Source organism: Anser brachyrhynchus (genome assembly GCF_964034855.1).
Source record: "Anser brachyrhynchus genome assembly, chromosome: 18".
In the NCBI taxonomy this organism is placed as follows: domain Eukaryota; kingdom Metazoa; phylum Chordata; class Aves; order Anseriformes; family Anatidae; genus Anser; species Anser brachyrhynchus.
This window is the reverse complement of record NC_137711.1, coordinates 9,128,154-9,152,014: the sequence shown is the minus strand read 5'-3', so window position 1 is coordinate 9,152,014 and position 23,861 is coordinate 9,128,154. Positions and strand designations below refer to the sequence as shown.

The 23,861-nt window shown below is 42.9% G+C and overlaps 1 protein-coding gene across 2 annotated transcripts in view; it reads left to right on the top strand.

The window, feature by feature from the left end:
* Positions 1-4,011: 4,011 nt before the first annotated feature.
* The window catches only part of LOC308179890 (uncharacterized protein), a 140,500-nt gene continuing 120,650 nt past the window's right edge, over positions 4,012-23,861 (top strand). Inside the window, exons 1-2 of one of the 2 annotated variants that reach the window (XM_080560707.1) lie at positions 4,012-4,092; positions 4,254-4,442. Coding sequence is in view for 1 of the 2 variants with exons in the window: in XM_080560704.1 (XP_080416830.1) it covers positions 4,422-4,442 (21 nt within the window). In the remaining variant the exon portion in view is untranslated. The remainder of the gene's footprint in view (positions 4,093-4,253; positions 4,443-23,861) is intronic. The other variant, XM_080560704.1, reaches the window with a different exon arrangement.

The window sequence follows — 23,861 nt, the reverse complement described above, 5'->3', positions numbered from 1 at the left end:
CGTCCCCTCGCAGCACCTGACATCTGCAGCGGCCACGTGTGCTCGCTCTCTCTTCATGTGTTTATTTGTGCACACACATCTGGCCGGGGCTCTGTTGTTATTTCACAGCCTGGTGCTCTTTGGGGTTCTCAGCAAGTCTTGGGGACAGCCCCAGGCAGCAGGGGCTACAGCAGCAGGTGCCAATTTGGAGTCAGGGATTGGTCCCTCATCCTCTTGTATTTAGCAGTGCCGGTCTGAAGATTTTTAACCTGCTGGAGCCTTTGTGATGTTGTCCATCAGCCTCATACCAATGCACTAAGCCCTGGATGGGGGCTGCGATGCACCCAAAATAAATACATGATGCAAGTGGAGAGAGTGAATGGTAGTTTGCGTGGGGACGGCTGCCTGCCATGAAAGGCACAGGCATGTCAGGTCTGTCGGCTGCTTTCCTGTCTCATTTTGAAAGCAGGTGAAGCAGTGGGGAAAATGAAACATCTGGAGTTTTCATAGCAAAAATTAATATAAATAATTCCTCTTGCTAGCACTTCCCGACCAGCATCTCCCCATGTGTTTATATTGTCTCCCTGCCGAAGGGTTTATATTTGCAAGATAAAAGCAACTTTAATTCTAACGTAGTGCTTAAGTACTTCTTATTTTGACTCAGTGAGATCCTCTATTGTTGGCAAAACTTGGTTTCTGCGCCGTGCTCCCAGGCAGTTTTTGGAATGGCGTGGGCTGGGGCCACCAGCAGCTTCCCCCAGCACGCCAGGGATGGTCACCCTGCTCCTGGCCCCTGCCCCAGCCTGGTGGAGGAGCTGCAGCTTCCTTCTCTTATTCCTGGGGAGAGGAGTTCTTCGCCCCCCTTCCAATCTACATTTGCATGCTGCAGAGCTCCGTCCCCAATTATTATTATATTATTTTGCTCTGGAGCAGTAGCATTTCTCTGATGAATAAAAATGAAAAAAAGTTGAAAAGTGTGATTTTTTTATTTTTATTTTTTAATTGGCTGACTCTTTCTCATTTCCACTGGAAGGGCTTTCACCAGCAGGCTTTTCAGCTGCATTGCTATCCTCTAATCTCTCCACTGCCCCTGATCACCTGGGAGGCTTTTGGTTAAATCAGACTCGTTCTCTGGGCAAGGTTCTGTTCCTGAACTCCAGAGGAGCACAAAATCTTGCCAGGGTTGAACTTAGCAGGAGAGCTTCACATTCCAGCATGTTGCAGTAGTGCTGGCACCTTTATGCCCAAGTAATTCAATAATCTGCTGAAAGCACGAATTCTTCTGTCCAGTCCCCTTCCTTCGGTCTTCCCAGATGCAGAACAACGAAGCCCATGGTGAGCATTGTGGCAGTTGCTGCATGGTCAAAAACTGTCAAGGTTTAATTGAAAATGGGCTTGTGGGAAGACATTCGTCCTGTTGCCTTAATCCATCCTCAAGGAATCGAGTCACTGACAGATGTAGTGGCACATGCACATACATGATAGCACACGGGGGCACGTGAAGGCGCTGGGTCCAAAGGAGGGATGGCATGAGTGGGTGTAGGGTGTGCATGGGGCCAGGACCGGGAGTTGTGGTGGGGCAGGGACCTCCCCCGGCTTCTCCTTCCTGTCAGAGAGGAGTTAAATCCATGTCAGCTAGGATTGCTTTGCAACACAAATTGAGGACAAAGCTATTAGCATCCCACGCTTTGCTGCTAGGTCTTATCTCTGAATTACAGGTCAATGAACGTGTTTATTTGCTAAGTTTTCTGCTTACACTGACAAACTACTGATGGTTTCCCCTTATAATAGCTCCAAGGTCAGAGCCGACCATTAGACGCTGGGAGCAGCGCCACTTTTTGCTTTGGAGGGTGCGTGGAGTGCGTTCCTCATGTTCATTGCCATGGTGCTGCTTGCTGAGAAGTTCATTACGGTTCTTGGAAAAACGCGTCCTGTCCCCACGCAGGACTCGCAGGCTGTCAGGGCACAAATAGCTCAGGGCCTCCAATTTGCTTAGAAGATAGTTATCAAAGCATACAACAATAATTGCAACAGGAAACAGGAAGGTTTTTAACAACCTGTTGAAGAGAATAATTAGTCTGAGTTGGGGGACAGTAAAAGATGAAAATGTGAATTGGCGAAAACAACGAGGCAGTCTTTCGTTTCTCGTAAATTGGCTTTGAAGGTAGAAGAGCCATTCTCCCCTGAGAATTTGCCTTACTATACTTCACTTCTGATTTTGTTTTTTTAAAGTACAATCCTCTCCCAAGGTCTACATGTCTGTGAGAGTTGGTTTAACTTATTAGTTTGAATTCCAAGTCTGAAGTCTGTCTGTGCAGGACTTCAGATCCTGAGGCCTCCAAGCCTTCTTTGAATAATGAACCAAAAGAAAAAGCAGCTCTGATAGTTTAAATTGGCTTCCATTTTTTTTTCTTTTTTTTTTTTTTTCCTTTTTCTTCTTGTTACTACCTCCGATTTTAAGGATCCAAACTCCTTTAAGGGGATAGTGTGATTTTAGTACTTGAAATAGCTTACAGGGATAAAAAGCTTATGAGTGTCAAAAGGTACACCTTCTTACGAAGTGCCTTCATGTGTTAAAAAACAAAACAAAACAAAACAAAAACCAAACAAACCTTGCTAAATTCTGCTAATGAACCACTAGTGGCAAGTAGTCAGAATGGAAAAGGACAGGCAGGTGCCCTTCGGGTAGGGGCTGCTCCCTGTCCGTGCCTGTTTTATGAGGAGCTTGAAAGGGGCTGGAGAAAGAACCAGGAGCAGCCACTGTGAATCTCAGCGTAGTCTCAAGATGATAGCCTACCGTGGATCTCCACCTCCACGCAGAAGTGGATCCAGCTGCAGCTTTTGGGCACAGACCAAGTGAAACCGTGGCCCTTTCATTTCCATCAGTAACAGAAACAAGAGCAGGTTAACGGGGCTGCTGCGTGAGTCTGAGTTATGGGCTGGTGCTGGGGAAGAATGACAAATGCAGGTTTGGGAGCGGGGCCTGTCAGTGGGATACAGGAACAGAAAGGGAGAGGTTAAAGGCTCCAAGTGACCCCACAAGCCCTTAAGCTAAGAATAGCACGCAAAGAGTAAAATGAGATGAATAAATTCAAAAGACTCACTGAAGCCCTATCCCTCAGTTCAGATAACAGGAATAGGCAAAAACTTATATTCGTGCATAGAAAAATTGGAGACGTAGCAGAGCAGAACTTGTTAGAGGGCGCCTTGCTTAGTTAGAGAGATGTTTTTTTGTAAAGTAGGAAATGGCTCTAAATATACTCATCTACCAAAAGTGAGAGACACATTCCCCTTAAGTTTAAAACTTTAGGTTTATCCCTTCTCTTAGGTATATCAGGAAAAATTCTAAATACAGAGAAGTATATTTAGCATTGTTTTATAAACTGGGGAAACTGAAGTATGGAACTGCTTGACTGAAAGTCCTGGGTGCTGCAGGACACAAGGTGTGTGCAGCTCCTCTGCTCACTTGCAAACATGTCAGCTCGTGGCTCTTCCCAGCTCGTCCTCTTCTGGAGGAAAACACCAGTGTAAACCCTTGCTTTTCCTCTCCCCTTCTCCTATGCTGAAGTAATCATGTTCCCAAAGGAAGGTCCATTAATTTATGGCCCCAAGTTCCTGTGCTGGCTCTTTTATGGGAAGCAGTTAATGACCTTAGTCTCTGTGAATCACACACTTGGTCAGAAAGGCCCTTCAGAGAGGTGTTTGAGGAACACGCAGATGTTCCTTGAATAATGCCTTTTTTTTTTTTTTTTTTTAACTTTCCCCTCCCCTCCTGGCCTCTGTAAAAAGCACAGCCTGCATCTATGTAACTAATCAGATTTTCTTGCTGATTGGACCCTAAATAATTACTGCATCTTTGGCTTCCTAATAGCTGGGCTGTTAAGAACAGAAGAGGCTCTATTAGGAGACAGAGACGCAATTGGGAACATCACAGGTGATGCCAACTAATGTTCTCTCTAGAGTGCACCAGGAGTTCAACCCTATATGCCTAATTAATCACATTGTGAAACACCTGCAGTGCTGGATTGGTGTTAATCAGACCAGGCTGGGGACCAGCACGCTGTCCTGGGCAGCACGTGTTGCTGAGGAGGGGAAGCATCTCTCAGCTGAGAGGTGGGTGCTCATCCATTTATTAGAAGCAACTTTAAGCTTTTGCCTTCCCTTCCCTGTTTCCTAGTGCAGATTAACTAAGAGACAAAAGGTTGCTTCTGACAGCTTTCTGGGCTGCTGCTGTGACCAAAAAAGTCTCGTTGATGGTGTTTTTTTTCTTCCAGAATAAATGATGAGCTGTTTTCTCTTCTTGTAACGGCACAACAAAGCGCTGCCAGGAGCCTGGTGCGTCTGAGGAGCCCTGCAATAATGAACAGGAAAATGAAGCCTAGTTCTTGCGAACAATCTTGTGTGCTAAACAGCCACAATAGCGAGATGTTGAGATCATTAGGATGAATGCACGTTGCTCATCGGTAAGAGGATCTGAAATAATAACACAGAATTGTTATTTTTACTATGTTTAGATACTGATCAGCAAGTAAAAGCCCCCACGTAGATCCTGTAAAAAGGTTTCAGGATGAGACATGTCTGAATCCCTAACTCAACTGGTTTTAAGGAAGGAGAATGAAAAAGAGAAGCTCAACTTGCTTCATACCCCTGCTGCTTGCCCCAGGGCTTTGCAGAGCTGTTTCCCCCACGTATTCTTTTGCTGGTTCTTCAGATGCTACTGAAATCTCTACCTAGCTGTTGTTCCTCCTCTTGGGACCATGGTTCTCTTTAGTTTTGGTCACATAGCAAGAAAATGCAATGTGAAGAACTGAGCAAAGGGAATTGAGGCTGTTCATGGGGTGTCTGCCTTTGGTCTGTAGCAGCCCAAGTCTGCTAGCATTCAAAGAATGCTTTGAGTTCCCATTTTCTCTGTATTCTGCAGGGAGAAGGGTGAATCTGTGGAACTTGTCTGATATTTCTGGTGGGATTTTTACTCATAGCATGATGTTGATTAAGTCATTCCGTGATTTATTGATTTTATTGATTTTATTGATTTTATTAGTACAGTACAACTCTGCCACCGGATATTAGAATAAGAATGATGGGAGCCATCTAAGCATATTAGAAAGGAGGTCTGGGGAGAATGGGGACTTGATATGATACTATTGCTGTTGGTTGTTTTTCATCTGGTATGTGAACTGCTTTGAATCTGGGGACTTCACGAATGGAATAGGTCATTAATCCTAGAAAAGCTTGCAAATTTCTACCAGGTTGGTTAATACTGGAATTTCTGACATTATAGACATTTCTTCTTGTGCCGTGCTGTTTAATCTGTGATGGAGCTTTGTTCAGAGCCTCTTTTTTTCATATGTGCTGTAACACTTCCCTAAACCATTTGCTCTTAAATTAGCATCAGGGTGTGGAAGATAGCTTTTCTTCTGTTTTATTGCTTTCTGTGGTAATGCTTTGTTGCACAGCTTTCTTCTACATATTTAATTACAAAAAACTACAAAAAACACTTAAACAATTTCCACCTGAGACTCATCACTGCGAAATTAATATTTTTTTTTCCCTAGAATCAGGTTTATTCCCATAAAGATGGGGATGTGTAGAGATGTATCAAGTCCCAGTGAACACCCATGCATTAGGTATGACATCAGGGGGGCTTTGCCACACTGCAGTTGGCTCTGATCTTTATTTCAGAGATGATCCAGCGCCACGAAGCTGAGAGCCCAAAGGGTTCTGCCTGTGTACTGAAAGACTTCGGTTGACTTGAACATGGGGAGCTGCCTCTAGAGGTGTTCTGGAAAGAAAAGCAGCAGGGACTGGAAAACAAATGGGGATTTCTTGTAGTTCCTTGCCTTATTGGTTTCCTGTTGTCAAATATTTTGATTTCCTTTATTCTTCTAAAGGCTTGATTCTGGCTTTAATGGAGTTGTGGGTAGAGTGTGTTATCTAATCAGGCTAAAGCTTGTGTTCCCAGAAGGAGCACCTAATCCATTAAGCCCCTCTGTCATCGAAACACTTCACTTCCCTTTTCAAACCTCCTTTTTAGCTCTGCCAGGTATTTTTGTTTGTTTTCCTGTCAGGTTAGGTCTTCAGTCTCTTTTTCTTCTCTTTTCTGGATTTCTTCCAATTTGTCTCTGCACTTCTTCTTTTTTTTTTTAATCTTCAAACACTAACTTAATCTACAGGCCCTGTAGACTCCCTCCTGGGAGAACAAGCAGCAAGTATTTGAAGTGTTGCATTGTTTGTTATCGAGGTTGAATTGTCTGCTAATTAGAGAGTAGGATTAGTATATGGCTACTGGGGAATAACCATAAAGGTGGTGGTTTTGTCCTTTTCCCCCTTGTTTTGCAGCTCTTCGTTAGCATCTGTTTCATTTGCCATATTGCTCTTCTTCTTCGATCCTGCGACGTGCAGTTCTCTATGCTCCCCGTCAGGGCTGGAGGACCTCTGTTGGCTGATCAAAGTATTTTTGTAATAAATTAAAGGTATTTAAATATAACCATACTGTGGTTACGTGACTTATACTGAAGTGTATCTCCTCTGGCTGGAATGCATATGATTTTTGTCTGCCACTGGGATGACTGCTTCGGCTGATCAGTGCTCCGTGATAAAATGTTAATGGGACAAAATAAGGGGGAAACATCACATGGGAAAGGAGATAGGCATGAGGTGATGAAGAAAGGCTGCTCTGACTTCAGGTGTGTGTGTTCAAATAAACTATGACTCCAGCTGCAGCGGCACAGGACTGGACTTGTGTTTGAAGTGATGTCTGACGGATGGGACCGTTGAGACGTATTAAAGAAAGATGCAGGTAGCAATTTATTTGTTTTATGGAAGTAGCTCTTTTCCCTGCAAAGGACTGGTGCCAGCAGCTGCCTGTGGTTACTTCTCTAAATTTGTATCAAGGAGAAGGAAAAGTGAAGAGGAAGACTGATTTGAAAAGGAAGTTTTTTGGCTTTATTGATAGAGAACCAAGATCCATCTGAAAGCAAGGGTTTCTGAAGACTTGAAAATGTGCCATGAATTTTTAACATCATCAGCTTCCCCTGCACAAAGTAGGAAAGCTTTTTCTGCCAGTATTCCCTATAGGTTGAAAAGGCAAGGAGCAGTTACGAAAGGGAACTTTTTTTTTTTAGCAAAAAGCTGCTAGGAAGAAAATGTCTGTGGCTTTGAGTCTCAGGAAAATCTATGGCAGGATCTTGTCCAGAGCTTCGGTCTGTCCTTCAAAGTGCTTGTGTACTTTGGGCACAGGGAGAAGGTTACTGTGAGAGCCAGCCCTTATCTGCCTCTGCTGCTTCATCTGCCTGTTCTCAGCAGGTTTGGGAGTCTCTGGGGGCTTTAATGGTGAGGATTTTCCAGGTTTCATAATGAAGATGCTCCTGCAACTCTTACAAGGCTGGTAATCTTTGATATGTGATTTATACAGTCTTAAATATATTTCTTCTTAATGCTATGGGTGATTTAGCACAAATAAAAGTGTCATTTGAATGTACTGATCCACTGCTCAGCCTAGGAATTTCCAGAGCAAATGTTTTATTTGTGTAGATATACGCGTATACACACACCTGAATGTGCAAATGGGCATGTGTGTGTATATATAATTTCTGCTCTTATGTTGCTGTAACACCCTAAAATACCCTAAATGTATGTGAGTAGCTCCAGCAAACAAATCTAAGATGTAAGGGTTCATGATTATGCTATGCAATAAGCAGCAATTTTCCAAATTGAGGGTCCCTCAGTGATTATGAATGCTTCTCTTGCACCTGCTTTCCCCTGATAAGGGACAGGAGTAATAAATTCTTCTGAAGATTGCTTTTCCCTGGCCAGGTAGTCATGTGGATGAAAGACTGCAGGTTTCAGTTTGTAATGCCACCTGTTGGGACACTTATAGTGAGCAGCAGTAAGGAAGAGGAAAGGAAAATTGGAATGAAGACACACAAAAAAGCAAACCAACCCAAATGTTCTGCAGGAACAGCCAGATGAATTACAGGAACATACCCCTCTTTTGGAGTGTAAGCTTCAAAGCTATGCAGCTCTGGCTAAGATATAATCCAAACCCACATGCTGTTTTCCCCTTGCTGATGTGAAGCCCAGGTGGTGTGCAACCATCAGCACATGCTGCTCTGAACTTCTTGAGAAGCTGATTTATTTTTTCTGGGGAGGGTCTGGGTTGTGCCCACCCTGCTCTGCAGCATTTCCCCTAACTTGTGGTCTCTCCCAGCTATCCATCCTCCTTTTTCTTTCTTGTTCCATGGAAATGGCAATAAAAAGGGTGGGTTAATGCTGTGTGCTTTCCTACTATAGTTTTTCTTAACATCTGACTATACCGAAAGCCTGTAATAATGAGTGGGAAGTTACTGATGACTACAGTAGGGTAATTAATCTGGCCAGACCTTAAAGGATTTTTTTACTTGGGAATAAGCTGCTGCTACAGTCCCACGTTCTTTGCATTTTATCAATTTGTCAGTTTTTCTATCTGTTGTCTACATCGTGCTTTTGGTAAAAGATCAGACTTGCGAAGATGAAAAAATTTTTTATTCTTCAAGTTCTAAAGTGTTATTGCAGAACTCAGAAATGAGTCTACTGAATAGAAAGGCCTGTTGGGGGCAGGGGGGCAAGGTGTGGGGGTGAGTGGAATTCCTAAGGCAGCAAAACATAGCAGTAATTGACAACTGAGTTGATAAAAGATCAGCTCTGTGAGTGTAATATTTATTCACTGTATAACATCAAGCTGTGTCTTCACAGAGCACCTTAGCTGTGTTGCAGGAAACTTTAATAAGGAAAATGACCTTGTTAAGTGATCAAAATGTGATGTTTAGGAGAAACAAAATGATCTTGTTAGTAATTCAGCTAAAATATTTGCTTAGGAGGCTTCTGGTCAATTGCTTAGACAATGCACATCTTAATTTTCTGCTGCTGGTAAGTGCCATGGGGTTGGTGCAGAGTAGTAGGAACCAGCCTTGGAGCAGCTGCTGCTGTGAAACGCTGCCTGCATGGGGTAAGCTGGAGCTGGGCAGTTTGCCTCTTCAAAGAGGAGCTGGAGCACAGCAGAGTCAGCAGCTGGAGGAGCTTTGGGTAGAGTTGTTTGGGGATCAGACTCTGATACGTGCCCTTTTCTTTCTGCTGTCTGTGAGCACTGACTGAACCAACTGGGGCAGTCATGGAACAGCATCAGTAGTACCAGGCACAGGAATGTCTTGCACCTTATGGTATAAACCTCTGGTTGTATAGGCAATGGTCTCACCTCCTCTGTGTGGCCTCAGGTGGACCTGGCTATAATGGGGAGAGGAGCCTGTGGAGGTGGTTTTTCTTTTTTTCAAAACAAATAATTAAAAAACTGTACTGGACCTTATGGTTTCTTCTGCCTCTTGTATCTGCTGTACAGTCTCATGGCTGGTGTGGGCCAAGGAAGTTTGTCCTGTCAAGTAGCCTTCTGAGTAACTTGTCACTACTCCTTGTCAAACGTTCTTGAGGCTGACACAATAAAATCTAGGTTGATTAAACCATGAGATGCAGTGAAAGACACAATTATTAACTTTCCAGCTGTTCACTTACAGCCTTCTGTTTCTCTGCTTTATTGGTGGTTGGAAAATGATCTTATTTCTTTTTTTTTCCTTCCTCCTCACCCTTTCTCTGGCAGGAAGGGTTGTCTTACTCCAAAAACCACTATGAGAAACCACAGCTCATAAAGTCAGTACAGGCATCTTTGTGGAAAAAAAAATTAACCTGGATTCAAATCCAACTTCCTAGCAAAAGGCAGTTTTGCTCAAAAATGTGAGCAGCTTTATTTTCATTGAGATAGATAAAGTTGCATATATTGAGCTAAAGCTTGTGTCTGACCGGGCAGGACTCACTGATTTTGGTTTAAATTTTGACTAAATAAGGCCAGTGGCATTTGGACTGTGTAAGGCTCCTTGTTCTGACTGTAAGCTTCTCAAGGTGTAGCTCTATCATTGACTGGCAATTGCTTTTTTTTTCAGATAGAGAATTCTTTTTTTTCCCCCATGAAACTATGAAAAGACAAATACTTCTCAGAACTCATTTGGATATCTAAACCTCCCTATAAAAAAAAAAAACACAGAATGAGGATTTCTGTCTTGTTTTGCTGCTTCTCATCCTGGCTCCTATTTCTAACTTGCAATTTGCCTTGCCCCAGCTGCCAGTCCATGTGTCCCTTGGTGGAAGGTGGTGTGGTTTTCCTTCCTAAAGTTCCTGTAATTAAGAAGTTCTTTCTTGAGACTTAGTGTATCTTGGGAAAATATGGAATAATTTCAGTTTACAAAGCCTCCAATGGCTCCATGGTTCTTTGCTCATTACTGACTGGTTGTGATGGAGGGACAAAATCTTCAGGCTTGTGATTTCAATAGAAGAGGAAGCAATTGAAGTGCAGCAGAAATGATAATTAATGGCTGTTTAATAACTGAAAGGTGGGGCTTGATTTCTGCCTTTCTGTTATGAGAAGTAATGAGGAATATATCAGCATGAAAGTTGCCTGAGGCATGGAAGGATTTGCTCCTGGGTGGGCAATGGGAGCATTCAGCTGTGTACAATTGCTGTTGGGAAAATCCACAGGACAAATGCAACAATTTCACGTGCCATTTCCCAATTTTTATGCTTTTCTTGTTTTTGACTTATTAAGATTTTCTACAGAATGTGGAAATTGCTGTTTATTTTTTTCCAGTTGCAGCTGGTAAATCACTTGTTTGAAGCTGGACTGTGTTCCAAAATGTTTGTTTACTTATTTGAGTGGTTTATTTTTTTTAATGAATTGCTATGATCTTTATATTTCAGTCCTCCTGGCTTGGTGCTGTGTCCACCTTGTTCTATGAGTCTAGGACATCCCTGCTTGTCCCTGCAACTGCTTTTCAGGATTGATCCTGAAAGTTCTTGTGACCTTCAAGGTATTGCTCAAGAGATCAGTCCTGAAGCTTTGAGGGATTTGGACTCCTTTTGATTTATGGCATCTGCTCTTATGAGCCAGGATGACTCTGTACCAAAAGACTTGGAACGGAAAAGGAGAGGAGTCTAACAATACCCAGTTTTCAGCTTAATAGATGTGCAGGCTCTTTAGATGTCTGCAATCTCGTTCTGAAGTTTCAGGGGCATTAACGCTGATTGGAGCAGGCAGGGTGGAAGCACAGTATTCAGATGTCTCTGCTTCTGGGATTTGCACATGGAGAGCTTTGTGTCTGAAGCATCTCTGGCCACCAGCAGCATAGGCTATTGCAATCTCTTCCCCGTCCCACCACAAAACTCAAGACTATTTTGAGGACTGCTAAGAAGAAGTGTGTCTTGTTTTGTGCACTGGGAGGTTGCATGTCTTTATTTTTGTGGCAATTTCTCAGCTCCCACTGGGCACCATTAGAGCAGGCACAAGGGGTGGCATTTCCCAAGCGCATCCTTGCTTGTGGCAATTGCTGCTTCCCACTCATGGTTGGTTAGGACTGTCTGTCCTTCCTTCTCATCCTGAAATCCAGAAAGATATCAATGCAAGCCAGCTCCTCTTTGATGGTACTTTCAGTGCCACAAACTCTTCTGAAGGCTGCAAAATTGCGGTTGCTCCCTGGAGTCTTTCTCAAATGATCTGAAGTCTGGAAGTGATGCCACTGTGCTGCCGTGGTGTCAGATGGCCTCAGCTGCTCTATCTTAAATATGTGTTTTACCACGCCTTCCAGGAAAGCATTTGGTTCACTGCATCTTTCAGATAAATGTTTCTTATTGCAATTCTTGTCTCCATTTCTAAGTGATAAGGAAACCTATTTTTTGACTTAGGAGATCATATAGCATGCATTTGTTGGAGGGTAATTTCACTAATTCTCGTTGTGTACACTGACAGCACAATTATCATCTCACTTGACAGCTGTTCCCTTGAATTTTAAACATCCAAAACATATCCCAAGTTCACTGGAGGAAACCAGTAGTATTACAGTCTGTTGCAAAGAAGTGGTTAGATTTTAGAGAAGAGAAAGCATATTTCTGCTGTCCCAGAGAGGCATATAAAGTGCATAAATGCCAGATATCTGATGAGAAGAGATTTGGGAAATATCAGTTTTAAGAATGATAATTTAAACCAGGGAATTTCCTGAGGCAGTAGTTCTGATCAAACACAAGGAGATAAAATAGAAAAATAAGAATATTAATTTAGTAAAACTTTGGCAGCCTTTGACCAAGTTTTCTATGGAATGAATGGGGAAGAGGCAGCTTCCTGTGATGTTTCCTATGACTTTCTCTTGCAGTGTAAGCCAATTCTGCTGTGCATTGTTCACTTCAAGTGTTGTGTGGGAAAAGGAGCTAAAGCATAATCAGGTGCTACTGAGGATCATGGTGATGTTTCCAGTGACACTGATACACACTGGACTTGGTCTCCTAAAGTAAATCTTTCAAAAACAGCAATGTGAATGAAGAAAATGCCAGCTGGAGAGTCTTCCTTGCTAAATGAATCCCAATTTTGATGGCCCAAACTCAAATGTGGTGTCTCGAAGGTATCAGAATTAGGCTGTGTCTATTTGTCGGCTGGGGCTGAAACTCTGATACCAGGCAGATGACAAAGGGTGAGACTTTAGCGTTTCCAGAATTATTTCTGTCATCCATCACTTCTTTTCTCCCCTCTCTTGCTAGGATTCTGCTTATTTTCTTCAGCTGAAAAGGGGGGGGGGAAATGGTCAAAACTTCTAGAAGGAGCCAGAAGTACAAATCTCATGAAGTCTTATTTGGTTGGATAGTATGCATAGAGAACTCTGAATCTCTGATAGGTTTTGTGAGTCAAGCTGTTTAAACAGACCATTTGAGCATTTGATGCATAAAAAAGTACTGTGAATCAGTAAATAGGTATGAAAATCTTGGCTACTTATGATGAATTGCACTTTAAGTTTTTCTTGCTGGGGGCTGGGTTGCCCACAGGATGCTTCGCCAGGGCTTTGGAAAAGAAAAACTTGGGACCTCTTCACTGCTTGATGTATTCCCCCATTCACAATGGACCAGACGATCTTCTACTGGCGCCTGTAGTGTGTTCTGTATTAACTGGTGAAACGGTAAACCGGGAATGAACTTTAAGATAATTTCATTTAACACAGTGCTGAGTTCCTCTTCTGTAAACTGAGGAAGTTAAAAACCCAGTTGCCTTGGAGACAGCGCAGCTATTACCTGGCAGGGAAATGAAGGGACCATATAGGATTTGTGTGAAAAGCACACTTGAGTTTGTTCTGCACTTTTTCAGGGAGCTCATCTAGCTTCTGCTATAATTGTGTTCTAGGAACAGAGCAGTGGTTCTCTGTGTCCTTTTTTGCATCAGAAATAGAGAGGTATTTGTCAATAAATAGATTTTCTTTTCTATTTATATTTGACTCAAAGCTGAGATCAGAAAGCTGGGTTTTATGGTACTGTTTCAGTAGAAGAGATGGTCTAAGAGGGTCAAGCATGATGTGTTTTTAATAGCACCAGTTATGGATGGGTGCTTAGGACAGAGTTTGCCTTGATGCAGAGCACCTGTGCTTCAAAATCCAGTGACCCTGAACAGAGTGGGTGGGATCCTGCAGTCCTTTCCTGGAGGTGTTCAGCAGCTGCAGTAATTAACATTTGTACAGCGGAGATCCTGGTTATCCTCCGTGTCACTGCATGAAGGATCATTCCGTACTATTACAGACTTGGCCTTTTTGTGCATTCTGCTGAGCACTTCTGTAGCAAGTGCTGCTGGACAGCTCAAGTATTCAAGAACAAGGCAGGATTAATTCACTTAATCTTCCTAACCAGTGTTCAACAAATTTGGCAAGTTTCCTCTCATTACGTGAAATTAATGTAATTTGTTCCTCACTCCTATTGCCAAGAAATGAGCTTGTGTCCTGATCAGCCCTTCTGATGGCCAGTTGCTTACTGGATTTCCCCCCTTCCTGCTCTTAAATCTTTGCCCTGGCTTCACCTTTTGCTCCCCAGTATATCTGCAAAGGTTTCCCAAGTCTTCTCTGGTGGATGTTTGTCTTCATCTCCATTTCCCATCTGCTCCAATTCCTCCTAGCAGTATCTGTTGCTCCAAGTGTGGTGCTGCTTCCACAGCATTAGACAAGAATAGTTTACTAATGAATGCACACTGACTGATACCTTTCCCTTTAGAACACAATCTTTTTTGTAATATTATTAACTGCGGTGATTGTTCAGGCTTGTGTTTGCCATTCTGTATGTTGTACTTACTGTGCTTTCAGTCTGTGCAATCAGCAGGACATGGAGGGGATGCTTTGGCACCTTCGCTTAGTGATTAGTATTTGTATAGCACTTTGAAAGCTTAAAATGCTGTAAGAGGGATAAGTAGTATTACTAATAACGACATGCTCTGCTATACAGAATGGAGCTCCTGCGTATTCATGGTGATAATCCACAATCTCCTCTTTTCTAAATGCTGTTGTCTGTGTGATCTGCCTCTAGCTTATCTTCCTCACACCTGTCAGAGTGCTTTTCAAACAGCTTTTCTTCCTCCTCTGATTAAAGGCACGGGGTGGGTGGGGGAAGATTTTGCTTAACACAATTCAGCCCTCTGGTTTCAGTGACCATGTCCAGGTGTGGTCACTAGACCATGTCGTGGGACTTTTGTCTAATCAGTTTTTCACTAATCTGCCTGATTATGTATTGCTGGACTAAGACCTGCTATTTATTAAAGGCCGTTTGGTTTTCCTCAGCATGTGAGGTTTGATATTACTGGAGGAGTGCTTTCTGACTCCAGGTAATGTTTCATCTGAGCTCTTTTCAAATTCATTTGTTCTTGTCGCTCCCTGTAGCTTCTCCTTGGAAGTTGAGCTTTGTGGCAGAGGGAGAGATCAACACAGCCACAGAGAACATCAGAGGCTTTTGTTCTCTTAATGGCTGAAGGCGAAGCGCAAAGCTTCCTCCCTCCTTTTTCCAGTTCAGAAAGCGCGGTAAATTTTGTGTGTTCGCTCCTCAGCGCATTACACTGCCGGAGCTTGGTGTAGGTAGGGCTGTAAAACTCCCATAGGAACTTGTGTGCTCGGGATTGCCTGGGCTAACTTGGTCAGACCTTCCTGGCCTGGATGCTCCATGTTTTAGCCTGTTATTTTTGTCCTGGTAAAGCTTTTCTGGTAGTTTCTAATGCCTGGAGCTCCAGCGCTGAGGGCAGCGTTCTGCCAAGCACCCTGGGCTGCCTCAGGATTGCAAGAGCTCTTAAACCTTCCGTATGTGCTTGGGGGATCTATTTTTGTGGGTGCTCTGCCACAGACACCTGCAGGGTGAGGTGGGAGGTTAGTTTAAGCAGAAGACAAGACCCATGTTTGGCACTGCTTTTAATCTCCTCATAAGGTGGTGACACCAGCTTTATTGCGCTCTTCCCCGAATTTCATAAAAACTGCTTTCAAAATGGTTGATTTGGGTGACAGCAGTGAGGCTGTGGCAATTCCACTTCTTCCAGGTTAAATAACATACAGCACAGTGCGACTTCCTTGTGCACTTGTATGCTTCAGTTTTGAGGGGGTTAAGGCAGGATGTCCAGAAGAGAGAAGTCCCGATGGAGTCAGAGGAATCGTGCGTTTGTTAAATGACTTGTTCTCCTTTGGCAGGACCCCTTCCTGTGCACAAATAGATGTGTGTGCAGTAGCACATTGGCATCGTCAGACTTCAAAAAGCATGCTTTAAAACCAAGCAGAGCAAGTGGCTTTGTTCATTGCTGGCTGACTGATCTTGGATGTTTTTGCAGGAGCTGCTCAGGTTTCCAATGCTGGTAGCAAAATTTTGGTGTACTGGTAACCTTTGCTGCTTTACCAGGAGATGAAAAAGATAATAGTATTTTTTATTTTTTTTAAAGGGAGGCATAAAGCCAATGATCTAGATAATGTGATATATTTATGGAGCTCATGACCATGAATTAGAAGAAGGGCTAATTCAGAGACAGCTGTGCTTCTGAGGAGCTGTTGAAGGGAAGTTTTCTTGCTGAGCTCTTAAGTGTGCTCTCTGGGGATAACAGGAGCAGAGGAGCTGAAGATGGAAAACAGTGAGCCATGACTGAATCCCTGGAGAAAATGTAAGTGCTCTCAAGCGATGCTTTGGAAGCTGGTCCCACTCCCCTTTGTGACCAGAACAGGATTAGAAGTTGGGAGGCAAAACTTGAAAGCGTACTTCAGTTTTGTGGGCTTTTAAAAACGATAGCTGGGGCATTTAAACTGTGGAGGTGTCTATTACAAGTTTGACAGTGTTCTCAGCTCGTGTGGTGGGAGGACCAAGGCAGCGCAGGGACCAGGCTCAACACAGGACAGAAATTAGATGACTGGGGGGCTTTTCTCCAGCATGGGTCACTCTGTGAACCAAACCACCAATTCTCATAGGGTAGAGTGTCTTCAGCACATGCCCTGGTAAGCTGAAGGGAGGTGGGAGCTTTAAATTTCTGAGCAGATCAGAAGCCAGGGCCAGCAGTTGAGAATTATGGTTGCTTTCTTCTAGCTAAGTCTTGCATCTCTAGATGTCCATGGTAAATATTTTACCCCAATGGTGGGAGGTTTGGAACACTTCTTGTTTTTCTGTGCTTAAATGGAAACTGGGGATATTTGCAACTTGCAAAAATTGGTTGCCTCAAGTTGATTGTCCAGAGTGGGAGCACAAAAATGAGACCTCTGCCCAAGTAGGGGTACATTTGGAGGTACACTCGAGAATACTGGCTGGAAATCACACCTGCAAAGAGCCTCGGAAAGGAAAAGGGGAACATTAGCAGGGAAATAACTCTTGACTGATTGTCCAAATAACTTCTGTTAGGTTAGACAGTGTGCGGGGGGGAAGGGACTGGCACCACAGTACTTAGTGTGCCCGTCAGCAAGAAAGTGCAGAAGAGCTGGGCTGTGCTGCATTTTTTCTTCTGCCTGGAAGAGCTGGTGAGTTATTACAGCCTTGGAGTTCTTCAGGTGGGTTTGTGGGACTGTGCAAGTGAGTTGCCCAGTTCTGTGCCCCTCATTTTGATGTGCTGGGGTGCAACCCCCTTGCTGAGGTGCCTGTTGTGAGCAGTCTGAAATGCAGAAAGCCAGCCTGAAACACATAGGTTTTTTTAGTATATTGTCCCCATTTTGACTCAATTCTTTAAGAACTTCCAAGTATCAGTATAGTAGAGGCCACAGAAATGTGAAAGTAGCTTAGTGGAGTGTGATGAAGGGGAGACTCAGGCTTTCTGAGGAAACTCATTGTCTATTTTTAGAATATGCGATAACCGAAATCAAATTATTGAACCCTTACCAATAAAAAAATCAACAATATTGGGCTGAGGCTTCTCTTTCAATTACCTGCAGCATGTTCAGAGACTTGAGTGTAAATAGCAATTCAAAGCTGCCTACTGCATAGAGGCTTTAATTAACTCTAATGATAATTGCAGAGCATTCGTTGCCATTTTGGGCAACCATTACCCAGCTTATGTGGGAAATCTTGTGTGGGTGGAAAGTGGTGGTGGGGGAAAATGGGACCTGAATTTTTTTTTCCTCATTGCTAACTGAGACTTTTAGATAGAGGAATATGCTTTCAGCACTGAGAAATGTCTGACCCTTGCTGCACATGTTTTTCTGGCCTTGCAAACTCAGGAGAAATGGAGCGTGGTTTAGCATTTGTTTTCATTGTGAAAAAGCAGGACTGGTCTCTTCTTTTACCTTTCAACATTTCAAGGATCCTTCTGAATGGGAACAGAAAGACAGCTTTTCTCTACTAGAAGGATAGTTGCTTTGAAAACCCCCAGGGTGAGGATGGGTATGTGCTGCTGTAAGAAACCCAGGCCTTTGCAAATAAGCCCATCTTGATAAGGGTGGCACCTGTGGGATTGGGCTCCAGGCTTTCTTCAGCTGCCTTGGAAACCTGCCCTAAATGTAGCTGTTTCTGAGAGCACAGCCTCCTTCGGTGGACAGTCTTGCATAGACCTGTCTATAAATCTTGGAAGTTTTCTTGCGTGTAAGTGGGGATGCATCTTTAGTGAACAAACATAATTAGGCTATAAACAAAAACTCAATTTTAGTAGCTTTTCTTAAATGTACCTTTCTTCTAATACTCCATCAGAATTAAAAGTAATGAAGACTTGGGGCTCCATTTCTAGGGCAAGAAGAACATAACACAACTCCCTGTTATTGTCCTTTGTTGTAGGGAAGCTATTTCAAGTTGTCTGCTTGGAAGTATTACTTTTTAAAAAGTGAACGACTCATTTTTATTTCAAGAAGCTAAACTTGCTCAATGTTCATTTTTTTGGTCACTGGACTTTGAGAATGCTCTTATTTCTGTAATATGAGGACTGTGAAAGGATCTCTAAATGTTGCATTCCACATCTATGTTGTTACCTAGGCATAAAAAAGTGGATGAAAAGCTGTTTTTTATTTTTGACTGGAAGAGGTTGAAAAAGAACCAGTGCTGCAAAGGCACAAAAGAACCTCCCTTACAAAGACTGGTGTGAATGGGAAGCTGTGTATATCAACACTTTGAAAACTCAGCTAATAGCCTTATTTCAAAAGTCAAAGTGCCACAGTGAAGATGATTTTTTTTCTGCTTCCTGATCTTAAAATATATCAGGCAAGATTTCTTCTTCAGTTTAAAAATAAAATTAATGCTTTGCTCCAAAGGATCGTATGGGATAGTTTGTATTAATTGCACGTTGACCCTAAGTTGTAGTTATTGCTTGGAAAGGGTGAAAAAGAAATAAAGATGATCTTTACAGAATGTCTTAGAGGTTCCATACCTGGTGTTTGCTAAAAATCTGCTTAACCTGAAGAGACCGTGAGGTGATTTTAACAAAGCTTTCCATATCTAAGCTCTGCTCTGGTCTCAGGTGAAATAAGCTTGATGCAAGCTGAGGGGAAGATTACTTGTGTAATTCATTCCTCCCTTATTAACTTAGATTTATTCCCTTGGCCTCACCTCTCTTGCAGAGGTGACTTCTAGTTCAGCTGGCAGTATCCACCACTTGCTTTGATGCCTTCTTAGGACTTCCTGATGGGTCATAGCTAATAATTTTGGTGTGAGGTGGGGCAGAACCAATAGAGAGAACTCTGAACCAATTACTATGCTATTGTAGTAATAGTCATGTTTGATGTTTTGAGTTCAAAAGGAGATAAAGGACCATTTCGGATGCAGATTGCAGTTGCTGGGTGTCATTGCAGATATATTTCTTGGTGACTATTTCATGCTGAGGCTCCCTGGAGCGTTTGAGCTGATAAAAGGTTGCCAAGCTCTGTTTTGCATCAACTCTAATCATGCACCGATTCTACAATAAAAGGGCTGGAAACGATTCTGAAATCATTATGCTACCACATGAGATATGCTTGCTGAGGTTGTACGTGTGCTTGTGTTCATTGCCCAACTGAGGGGGTGGGACAAACAAAACCATTTAAACCTATTCTTTATATGTGCCCATTTATGAATTCCCCAGCAGTGCTCATTTTCCTGGAATTTTATGAATTGCTCTTGATGCTTACCATGACTTAAAACCATATCTAGTCACAAAGAAGGTCAAACCTGGAAGTTAAAGCTGGCTTTAAGTTCTGCTAGCAATGCTGATGGAGAGCAGTGTTTTAAATAGTGTGCCTTAAAGTAACATGGCAATGCAGACGTTTTCCAAGGTTATAATATATGTGGGAACTTTGCAATTATTCTTAGCTATTGTGTGGTAATCATGACTGTGCCACTGCTGTGCTACAGCTATTTTCTCTCTTTTCTGTTCTGCTAGGAAAAGACCACTAATTAAAGCTTCAACACTCCGGCAACCCGCCACTCTGGTCTCAAAAGTTGTGCTTTCTTTTCTTTTGTTCATCTCCTGGAATTTATTTATTTTTAAGTCTGGAGCTAATGAAAGGTGAAAAATATACAGACTCCAGTAACAGCATGAAGCTTGTGAGTCCTCAAAGAGTAGTTTTTCAGGAAAAATACCTGTTCATGTGTCCCATTGACTTTTAGGGGTAAAACATTTTAACTACAGTACTTTTTGCACTATAAAATGGTTGGGTGAGAGTGGGTAGTCTTGTGTGTGTCAGTGGAACTCTTACAGTAATTGTTTTTGTCACGTGGAGCCTGAGAAGTGATGCATCCAAAATGAGCTTTGGAATCACCTTGCAATGGGAAGGATATGACTTTTTAGGTCATAGGAAAACATTTAGGTCACAGGAAAACAAAGAACCTAGGTTTTTCCTGGTTTGCAGGGCTGAGGTGCTGGTCTTGACAGAGAATGTGTCAAAATGATGTGTTAAGTTAAGCAGCAAATAATAAAGGAAAAAATAGAACAGTTGTATTTCTGGTCTTAAAGCAGTTGATCCCTTTTTCTCTGCTGTGTGATAATCTCACTATCTGAATTGCTTATCAGAACAGAATTTCATAATGTAACATGCACAGAATGTGGCTTCCATCATAATGCTGTAGGTGCTTTCTATTTTATGTTTAGCAGTTTTATCTGCTCTTGCAAAAAAAAAAAAGGTTCAGCGCTGATCACTGAGCATGGGTAACCCTAGGGCACTGCAGAACTGTCTAGTGCTACAGTGGTTGCTGGTGCTATGAGCAGCCCTAAGTTTAACCTCAGATCCTGATCTCAAGCCTATCTTCAGGTATGTATTAGCAGTGCTCTCACCTAGTCCTAGCGTGAGGCTGATCACCATCAGACTAGAAAACCTTGAAGTGTTTTCCAGTCACATGCTCTCCTGTTACCATCCGAGAGGGCTGTGATCCAGCTGAGATTCAAGCCCGTTTCTCTTACTTTCTGTCCAGATCTGCATGTGTTTAATAACACTTCTTTGGGTCTAATTGATTCTGCTATCATTTCTTTTTAAACCTTCTCTGCTAAGACTCTGCCTCCTGAAGGATTTCAGGGTTGTTGCTGTTGCAGTCCATATCCCAGTTTCTTCTGTTTTTTTCCTTGTCTCTGAGTGGAGGAGCTTTTGCATCCTTGTTTGACTTTTCTGGTTTCACGTCTTTCCCCAGGTCTGAATCACCACAGCCCTGGGTGTGTGCTTCAGTATCATCTGTATCCACTGGTATGCAGGAGTCGCATGCAGAGACAATTTCTTTGCCATGCCTGGTTGGTAGGTGTTTGACTTGGAGGTATGATAGTGGTGGCAGGAGGATTCTCTCTGCTAGTCCTATTTTCTGACTGGGCTTGTGCAGCCACTGCTCTCAAACGATCCTCATGATGATGTGGCAGTTTCCCTTAACAATAGTGATCCTATTCTGAAAGGTGACTTAAAACACATTTCATTTCCCGCTGCTCAGCACTTTGTGCATGCAGTAATTCCTCCTTGGTTGATGAGAACCTGTCTTTACAATTTACAAGGTGTCATAATTAGTTTGCCTCTTTGCCCTTGTACTAGGAAAAGTAGTTGAGTAGCAGCGCAATAAAGGTTCCTGAACAGGATCCTGTGCTTGTCATAGAAAAAATATATATTCTGAAATGAATGAAGGGTAACAGACTAGATGGGAGTCGATCTGAGTGCCTTTACTGGTAGCTGTTAATGAGCACAGGGGAGGATGTTGTCAGATCTCTATATAAATAACTTGTTCTGTCACTTCTTGTGCTGATCAAGAAGTATGGGGACAAAGCTAGAGGTGACTTTTGTACTTTAGACGATTTTATTAAGATACGTGTAAAGAGGAACCTGAAGTCTGCAGTGAGCTGAGCGAGGCTGGACTAATGGGCTGTTCTGCTGCTCTTTATTAGCTAAACAGTCCTTGCTCACAGCTCTGCTGTGCAGCATTTCCCAACCCGTCCTTGCTCACAAGTCTTTCAGGGTGTTAAACTGATGCTTCTGTTAGAGCCTGCCAAGCGGCTTAACCAAAGCTGCCATATTACTCAGACTGGCTGTTGACTGAGTTTGTCTAAACTGCTGTTCATGGTGCACAACAGACTTCCAAGTGTAACCTATTGATTGCATTCACGATATGTGGCTTCTGAGAAGCCTTGCATCACTGCTCTGCAAGAAGGCTGTATGCTGCTAATTGTTCTGACTTAAGGGTAAACTGAACTTCTAAGTTCACGATTGCATTATAGCTAGGACCTTTATTGGTTTCTCACAGGTGATTGTATTGCTGGAAACTTTTCTGATCAGGAACCAAAACAGAAGATTTAATAGCACCCAATTTTAAAGAAATAGGGGCATTGTCAAAAACATTGGAGCAAAGACTGCAGACATTGGTAAGAGAAATAAGTCATAAAAACTCCAAACGTGCTAGTCTATTGGTACGGTATCCTGTAACAGCAATAATGAACACAATTATGGGGTCCACAAATAAACAGATAAGAGCTGGAAATGAGGAAGAATGTGTTTTTGGCACTTGGAAAGAGAAGGCAGAACCTTCCTCTAGCTCTGCTCTGAAGAGAGACCCATCCTCATTTAGAGACTCCATCTGCAGATGTTCCAGATATGCAAAACTTGTCCCGCTTTGATAGTTGTCTGCTTGGAGCTTGGACCAGTGGAGCTGAAATGTTCCTGTACTGCAATGTACAGATGTCTCAATAACTTTATTGATGTATGGGAGCAATTCAGCAGCCTGTGTTACCATTGCAAAGTACAATTGCACAGTTGTGCTGCCATTGACCTCCAGCCAAGTTCTTGGGAATTTTAAATAGGATGCAGCTGAGCTACCCGGCATACGCTGATACAGAAATAACAGTAGTACAGAGCTCCTGGTTCAAAGAGGGAAATACAGAATTTTGTTTCCCTTTAAAGACTTCAGCTGCCCTTATTTGTAAGACTTTAGCAATGCTTGTTTAAGCGCTCCTCTTCCAGTTGTACACAGCTCTGCAGCTCCTTGGCTGCTGACTTATGGGGCTCAAGGAACCAAAAAGATGCCCTGTCCTGCTGAATACTGTCTGATGTAATTTCTAAAAGAACTACACTTTCACATGGAAAGCGCTTTCACACCCTTTTAACTAGCATTAATTTTATGATTGTGTGTGTGAAAGCCACATCTCCAGTCCCTAATTAGGATTTAGATTCCCATTAGTCAGGCTGATCTAATGACAATGAGGCATCTGATAATGACATGAGACTTTGGAAAGGCAGCATTTCTTATCAAATAGCTCATTTGTTTTCCAAATGGTCAGCAAACACTAATGAACGAGTCCTCCCCAGGCTTCCTTTTAGGAAAATAACTCTGGGTAAAGAGCTGGGTGTTATTAGGCCGTTTGTTTCCACCAGCAGCAGAACTAACAGGCTGGCATTACACTTGCAGTTGTATGTGGTGTTCAACACCTGAGACTTCTGCAGTGGTAGCTGGAGAGAAGCTTTATGTGGAAGTCTTTGACGTTAAAGGCAAAAAGAAGCAAGAAGCCCATCACTGTTAACAGCTTCTATGTCCTGGAGACAGCATCCTTAAGGAAGGGAAGTGTTTGGGTTTTTGGATAAGGACTTGGGGGAGCTGCAGAAGGTGAGGTGCTGAGCTGAGGCTCCTCAGCGAGGGGAGGAGAGTGCACACTGAGGTATTTACTTCTCATTGCCTTAGTCAGAAAGTGCCAAGTCCTACAGGGAAGCACTGGGGAAATATATTTGTGAGGAATGAAGTGCTTTGCTAGCCTCTGTCAAGTGTAATCTGCAGCAGGCAATTAGCAGTGAGCTCGCTCACTCAGTGCCAGAAGAGGATGGGTATGGGTGAGGGCTGCCAATTCTCGTGCTTGTTATTCCTCTGGGGAAAGAGGGTGAGCTGAGCCTGTGCTCCAATGTCCACGCTGGTCACACCTCTTTCTGGAAGGGTAATTTTATTTTTCCCTTTTGCTGTGAATATTCTTAAGCAACGCTATGCAGATGGAGGGGGGAGAGCTTGTTTTCCCAGGGAGTTGCTGATGTCCTTCTGCCAAACATCTGTTGTGGTGCCTTTGCAAGCTGCTGCATCTTCTTCCACCTGCCAAATCTGAGCTGGTGTCTGAGGACCACTTCATTGCAACTGGGGGGATGAATGGCAGCCCT